The following is a 7,683-nucleotide window of genomic DNA, read 5'->3' on the forward strand; positions in this document are numbered from 1 at the left end:
GTGGGGGGGGGGGGGTCAGGGGTGGGGGAGGGAAAGGGAGGGGACACCTTCCCAGGGAGGCCCCCCACAACCTGTCTTTGATTGCCTCGTTGACATTTTTGCCAAAACACCACTAGTGGAAGTCAGGCTGGCTGTGCTGGTATGGAATAGCAGCCTCACTGGCATATGGACTGTTCTGTAGATTATTAATACAAGTGGAGCTGTCTTTAATTTAACTTTATTGCTAGAAATAAAAGGGTTTTAAGATGAATTCGCGTGGATGGAATGGCCCTCGTTTTTAAGGAAAGCAACACAAAAAAAAAAAAGGGAGTTCTGTGGTTCCAGTAAGGCTTCGTGCGTTTGTTTCCTCAGTCCAAGTGCTGTGTGTCCGTACCACGTCGCGGGGCGTCTCTCTGCGGCGCTCTGCCTGGCAGGGCATAGCTTAAAATCCCCAAATTGAGAAGGAATTAAAAAAAAAAAAACAAACCACCTAAAGAATTTGGGGCTTGCAAAGCCCCGGGATTTAGGCCATCCAATTTATTTTTTTTTAGGATATTTATTAGGGTAGCTTACAGTATTAACACTAAATTGCAGTTTACAGTATTTCTACATTACAGCCATATGACATCAAGCCTTTGATTGTCTGTTTTTTCTTTTGCTAGTTCTTTTGGCTTGCCTTCCTGATCAGTCCTCGCCTGTGGACTGGCTTTAGCTATTCTGTGTCGCCCAAGGCAAGAAGACCGCCCGCCTGAGGAACATCAAAGCTGCTCTAGTTTTTTGGTCAACAGCTTAACAGGTGCTTGGCTAGCGGCTGTTTCAACTATTTTAAGTCCACAGCAAAAGGTTTAAGAACTTAATTAGACAAGGGGGAAGTGTTTAAACTTAAAATGCCACTTAAATAAAAAATAAAATAAAAAAAAAAAGAGCATTCAGGTCTGTATGTCATGTACTGTGTTTGGTATTTCAAAAGACCATCCTGATTTAAGGTGCCACAGCTGCTTCCTCAGGGATTGCACTGCCATTTCACTCTGCCTGACTTTCTCCCACTGTACCATGAGGTTTGTCAGCAGATCTCCGGCACCCAGGCTCCCTTGTTTGTCACCAGGGAAGCCGGGTGCGTTTTCCTTTCTCCTGGGGAAGCTTGTGGTGTAATGAGTGAACTTCAGGAGCTTAGAAACTAACTTGGTAGAGAAATCCTCAAGGGAAGAGCTACAATCATAGACATTTCTATCAACCGTCGGGAGCCCAGGAACTTAGTTCTCTTTCTTAGCAAAATCTCTTCTGAGTCTGTCTGATCTGGCTGGGGGTGGGAGACGGGGCATCTGAGTTGCTTAGCAGGTAGTATTTACCCCATTTCGAGTAAATTTATCATTTTTTTTCTTTCTACATTGTTGTTGGAAGTTCACTGCTGTTCTCTGGCTCGCGGAGTGCTGTGCCACGTAGCTTTTCACCCAAAGCTGCGCAGTAAGGAAAAATCGCACTCGTGCATTACTCTTCTCTTTTTTTTTTTTTTTTTGGTGGAAACAGGCTTTCATTGTCCCTTTCGAGAGTCAGTCCGCAAACAGCGCGTCGTGGTGTTGCGCACACGGTACAGCCGCTCCTGCTGTCGGCTTGCACGGGGAGACGCGGCTCCAGCTCCCTCCCCGCAGTCAAACGAAGCCGCTACCCCGACTCCTCGGGGAGCGAGCGGAGCCGAGGCCGGCGCTCGGCCTCCAGGTATTGCCCCAGCGATGCTGGCAAAGCTTGGCTTTTTTTCTTTTTTATTTTTATTTTTGACCGGGATGCCTTCGCACGCGGAGTCTTGCGCAGCCTCGCTCGCAGCGAGCGAGCAAGCGCACCCGCCGGGTGTACGGTGTGCAGCAGCCGGCAGCGAGATGCTGGCGCTGCCGGGACGTGCCGGGGACTGGAAGATCGCTTTAGGCTTCTTACCTTCCTTTGACTGACCCTCGTGTCCCGTGAGCAGTGTTGTCCCAGCTGTATAATTTGGAAGTGATTTACTGGAATTACAAAACCTTTTTTTTTTTTTTCTCTTTTTCTTTTCTTTTTTCCGGCTTTTGCTCTGGCTGCTTTAGGAAACTTATGCAGGAGAGATGGCACAAGAGGGCTAAAAACGGAGTGGGGGTCAGGGACTTGATTTTTAAGCAGCTTGAATGGTTTCTTTCGTTTTTTAAGAGATGCACTTGCCTATGATACTGTCTCTCCAGTGAAATGATTACTGCTCCATTACTCTATTGATACAATATTGTGCATGCTAGTGTCGTATTTCTATACAGTAGCTTGAAATTTATTAACTTATACTGTAGATGTTATGTATTCCTATGACAAAATAGTCTTCAAAAATTTTTTAAAGTTTTTTAATTTATTTTTTCTTTTTCTTTTGGGGGTAAAGTTTGCTCTACCAAATAGTGATCGTAACAAACTGATCTGTTATGGATGTTGCTATAGTGACATGCAATTATATATGATTTTGTTTTTAAAAAGGAAAAAAAAGCAAAAGAAAACACCAGTGTTAGCTTAATCTTAATGTCTGGTGTTCGTCATGGTGAAATTATAACTATTACAGTGTAGGAGAACAATGACTGTGTTCTTTGAATGAGCCTTTGTTTGTGCTTTTTGTCATGTTATGCAGTGAACTATTTTTAAGGTCTAATCAGTGATTATTTTTCCAACTCCGTGTTTCTGTAAGGAATTATTTCACACACGGACCATTCTTAGCAGTTTTTCCTCAGTGATGGAATATCATGAATGTGAGTCATTATGTAACCGTCGTACATTGAGCAAATAAACTTACAGATCTGACGTCAGCGCTGCTTAATTGTTATCGCCCGTGTCGACTTTTGGGGGGGGGGGGGGGGTGCTCTCTGTGGGCTGGGGGGCTCGGGAGCCGGGGCGGGCAGCGGAGGCCAGGAGTATGCAGCCTTCTTTCTGCTCCCCGGGGGCCGTCTACCCTCCCGCCGGCGCGGAGGGAAGCCGAGATGCCGTGCTCCGCATCCCTGCGGGTCAACGGTTCGCCAGGCTCCCGGCCTTCCCGGGGCAGAGGCCAACGCCCTCCCGGGCTGGGGGAGCCACGGGGATGGTCCCCGGGTGCTCCCGTGGGACTGGGGGGGGTGGGGGGGTGGGTGCCTCCCCGCCTGCCTGCCTCCCTCCCCCATGGTTTTTCCACTCGAAGCCGCGCGCGGTGACTCACGCTGTAAAAATACTCCTCTCCCTTGGAAACCATAAACCGAAAACGCGCCTTGACTCACGTGCCCTGCGAGGGACCCCGGGGGGTGCGGGACAGACACCCCTGGGGACAGGGCTGGGAACGACCCCCGGGTGATGGCAAAGAGGGGCTGGGGGCTCACCGAGCACCCCCCCCCCACGCAGGGAGGGACACCCCACAGGCAGCACCCCCATCCCAGCACCGTTCCACGCTCACAGCCTCCTTGCTAAGCCTGGGGTGGCTTTTTGGGAGGCGAGAGCCGCCACGGGCTCTGCCCCGTGTGGCACCCCTGCCCGCCCACTCCGGTATGGGCGCAGGAGAGGGGAGGGGGCCGGGGATGCCCCTGGGGGGGCTTCTTCTCTTGGAGACATGCTTGGGCTGACAAACCCGGGGGGGTGGGGGGGGTGTCGTGGGAGCAGGACCGGATCCTGCCCAGCTGAGCCTGGCCCAGCGCCCTCCCGAGCCCAGATTAGCCCCACATCTCCCCCATCCTGACCCCCTCCTCCCCTTGCCGGCAGGGCCTCAGTTTCCCCACCTGGAGGGGGAAATGCATCCCCCGGGCATCAGCAGTGCCCGTGTGGGGGGGTGTCCCCAGAGATGCACCGGAGGGGCAGAGAGAGAAGGAAAGAGCACGGGCTGGGGGGGGCAGGGGCCTCCTCACCCCTTGCTGGGCAGGATTTAGCCCTAAGACGGGGCGTTACGTGCGCCCCAGGGCTGGGTGCTGCAGTGCGGTGCCCGGGGCGGCCCAGACACAGGCAGAGGGGCTGGGCGGGGGGGACAGCCCCCGCCTGGCACCCCCAGCCCATCTCCCTCCCCTGCAGGCAGGGGGGCCACAGGGACCTCCCGCTCGCCCCAATGCTGGAGCCTGATGGATGGATGCCCCCAGGAGGCATGAGACCTGCCAAACTCATTGCGCCCACCCCCCCACCTCCAGGTGCTGCAGGGCTGGGCAGGGGGGTTGGTGTTCATCCCCCTGCCCCCCCCCCGCCTCCCCCCCGCCCAGGCTGGGCTGCCGGCGGCTGCTGCTCGCCATGGCAACCGTCTCCATCGCTCTGGTTGCCGTGGCCACCCATCCCCAAAAATGACACACAGGCGAGTGGGGGGGGGGGCCCCCAGGCACACGCGTGACCCCCGGCAGCAGGAGCTGATCCCAGCCCCACCCTGGGCATCGTGCCTGAGACCTGCCAAACTCATTGCACCCGAGACTGCCGGGGCAGTGGGGTTGGGGCTCGGGGAGAGGGGGCACACGGAGCCCCCAGGCTCGGAGAGGAGCCTCGCGGCTGCGGGATTCCTCCCAGGTCACCGTCTGCCTCCCGGATGACTCAGGGGGGATTAGTGGGATTTGTTGAAGTGGGAACATGGCAGCCGCGGGCCCAGCCTGGGCCATGTAGGGCCGGTCCTGCCCGGGGGCACGGAGGCGTGGGCGGCGTGGGGCCAGCTGGGGCCGAAAGGCGTCGGGACCACGAACCACCCCCCCACCGTGTCCAGCCCCCCAGCTCAGGGCTGCAGCCCCTGAGCTGAACCCCCCAGCCTGCCCAGCCCATTGCAGTGGGGTGAAAGGAAGGGGACACGCTGGGGGGGGGGGGGGGGGGGCAGGGCTGGGGCTGGAGGGGCACGCTGCCGGGAACGGGGGTGTTTCCTAGCCGGAGCTTCTGCCCATGAAGCCCCTGTTTGCCCTCGGGCTCCCCTGCGACCCGGGGGGGGTGCGTGCTTGTTTTTCGGGGATGTAGAGACCCAGGGTGGTGACACTGGGGAGCCAAGACCCAAAACGTTCAGATCCAGGATGTTGAGACCCAGAGTTTTGGAGACCAGGGATGGTGAGACCTGGGGTGCTGAGATCTGGGATTTTAGAGACCTGGGATGTAGAAGACCCAGGATGCTGAGACCCGGGATGTGGGAGACCCAGAATTTTGGAGACCAGGCATATCAGAGACCCAGGATGTCAGACACACGGGATGTTGGAGACCTGGGATGTTGGAGACCCAGGATGTAGGAGACCTGGGATGTTGAGACCCATAATTTTGGAGACCTGGGATGTCAGAAAGCTGGGACGTGGAAAACCAGGATGTTGGGCCTGGGATGTTGGAGACCCGTGATGTGGAGACCTGGCACATGGAGACCAGAGATTTTGGAGACCTGGGATGTCAAGACACGGGATGCTGGAGGCTGGGATGTGGAGAGCCGAGACGTAGGAGACCTGGGATGCGGGATATGCAGAACAGGGAGGCTTGGGATGTGAAGACCCGGGATGTTGACCCCAGGATGCTGAGCCCAGGATGTGAAGACCGGGGATGTGGAACCCTGGGAAGCGGATCCCCAGGGTGTGGATCCCCAGGGTGTGGAGCCCCGGGATGTGGAGCCCCGGGATGCGGAGCCCAGGCTGTTGAGCAGGGTTTGGTGGCCCTCCCACTGGCCCCGCTGGCCCCGGGCAGCCCCATCTCGGTGCTCTGGTCCAGCCCGGCCAGAACAGGGAGCCAGTGCCCGCGGTACGGGCTGCAGTGCACCGGTGCTGCCGGGTGTCCCGGGGAACAGTCACAGGGCACGGGGACAGGTTTTTTTCACCGCTTTTTATTCCGGCTGATTCTATCGGTTCCTTCACATTTATTCAAGGCACTCGGTGACCGGGCGAGTACAAAACAGACAGTAAAAAGGGGGCTGCGAGTGGGGGCGGGTGTGAGGATGCAGCTTGTGGGGGGGGGCGGCGGCGGCAGCTTCTTCTCCTCCTCCTCGCTGCCGCCTACTTCTTGGCCGGCTCCTTGGCTTGGCTCTCGACAGTGACAGGGATGGTGATTTCTGCAGACTGGATGGCCGGCTTGGGCAGGGGGGCCTCCACCGTGAGCATGCCGTCAGGAGAGAGGGAGGACTTCACGGCCGTGGCTTCGATGCCGGGGGGGAGGCTGTGGGGGGAGGGGGGGGGGGGGTCAGGGCTGCGGCACCCACCGCCCCACCCTGCACCCCAGCGGGTGCGATGCTGTGACGGGTGACAGATGCTTAACCCCAAATTGCTGCCTCCCCCCGCTCCCAGTTTGGGCGAGCGGCATCCCCGGTTTGCCCAGTGGGCACTGGAGGGGGATGGGTGGGTGGGCAGAGGTCCCCAAAGATGTCAGGGGGCTGCCAGGACCCCATCTCCCCTCCTCCCTGGTACTTACGTGTATTTTCGGGTGAAGCACCTGGAGATGAAGCCGTGCTCATCCTGCTTCTCCTCATGTTTGCCTGGAAGGAAAAATAAACCCGGGCTGGTTGGAAGGGGCCAGCTGGGTGGGCAGTGGGCTGGGAAGGTCTCTGTGCCCGGGGTGCGCCCTTCCCCGCCCCGGCCCCCCAGACCCCGGCATCACCTGATGCCGGGGAGGGGCTGATCCTGCCTGTCCTGGTTTTCGTTGCCTTAATATAATTTTGGCTCCCCGACCCAGTGGGGCTGGAGACCGAGCACCCGCATCTCCCTGGGGCTGCACCCCCGAATCCCACCGGCTGGGGAATTGCCCCCACCCCGTGTGGACCCCCTGGGAGGTGTGGGGCCGGACGCTGCCGGCAGCCCCTCACCAGGCACGAGGCATGCTGCTGGCCCCGCGCCGCTGGGCCTGGGCTTCGTCATGGCGTCCCTGGCTGAGCCACCCAGGGCGCTGCGGGGGAGCACGGGGGGGCTCCGGGGCTCGTGACACCCCGCTGTTCCCTTGTGGGCCAGGGTATCCCTCCCTACAGCACTGTCACCCCCTGGGCCCCTCCACCCCTCTGTGGCTCGCAGCCAGGGGGGGTCCCTCCTCATCCCAGGCTGGGCCAGCAGCAAAGGGTCAATATATGGGGCTGGGGGGGGGGGGGGGGGTTCTGCACCCGGTGCAACACCTGCAGCGTGAATGCACCCCGAGACTGAGCTTGTATTGCTGGGCCTTCCTCTTTGCCTTGATTTTCCCCTTTCCTTTTTCCTCTCCTCTCCTCTCCTCTCCTCTCCTCCCTTCTTTCTCCCCCTTTTCCTTCCCTTGCTGCCCATCACTTACTCCACTCTGCTTTGCCTTCCCACCCATTTTTCCCCCAAGCAAGTGCTGGGGCGGCTGCCCCAGCATGACACCCGGGGGGGGAGGACGACACCCGCGGACCCCCATCCCCAGCACCCACCAGTTATCTCCACGATATTATCCTTGGTCTTGACCACCAGCTCCTCGGGCGCGAAGTGGTTGACGTCCAAGGTGACCTTCCAGCTGTCGGCGGTCTGGCGGATCTCGGAGATGCCGCTGCTGAGCTGGCGGCTCAGCGCCTGCCCGTAGGGCGAGCCGGGGGCCGGCACCAGCGCGCTCTCCCGGGGCAGCAGACGGAAATATCCCGGCCAGGCGCTGCCGCTCGGCCACTTGTACCAATCCTCGGGGATATGGGGCATCCCGAAGGACTGGTCGAAGAGGCGGCTGCCATGGTACCAGTCGCGGAAGGGCTCCCAGCTGGGGCTGCGCAGGAAGGTGAAGGGGACGCGGCGCTCGGCCATGGTGCGCGGGGCTGCCGGGGAGGGGCGGCCA

The 7,683-nt window shown here is 58.8% G+C and overlaps 1 protein-coding gene across 1 annotated transcript; it reads right to left on the reverse strand.

The window, feature by feature from the left end:
• Nucleotides 1-5,709: 5,709 nt before the first annotated feature.
• On the reverse strand, nt 5,710-7,683 carry HSPB1 (heat shock protein family B (small) member 1). Its single transcript, XM_076354766.1, has 3 exons — nt 7,292-7,683; nt 6,331-6,394; nt 5,710-6,078 (listed from the first exon to the last, which is right to left on the reverse strand). The coding sequence occupies exons 1-3, from the start codon at nt 7,650-7,652 to the stop codon at nt 5,919-5,921; spliced, it is 585 nt and encodes a 194-aa protein (XP_076210881.1). The 5' UTR covers nt 7,653-7,683; the 3' UTR covers nt 5,710-5,918.

This window comes from Aptenodytes patagonicus, chromosome 17 (genome assembly GCF_965638725.1).
Source record: "Aptenodytes patagonicus chromosome 17, bAptPat1.pri.cur, whole genome shotgun sequence".
NCBI lineage: Eukaryota > Metazoa > Chordata > Aves > Sphenisciformes > Spheniscidae > Aptenodytes > Aptenodytes patagonicus.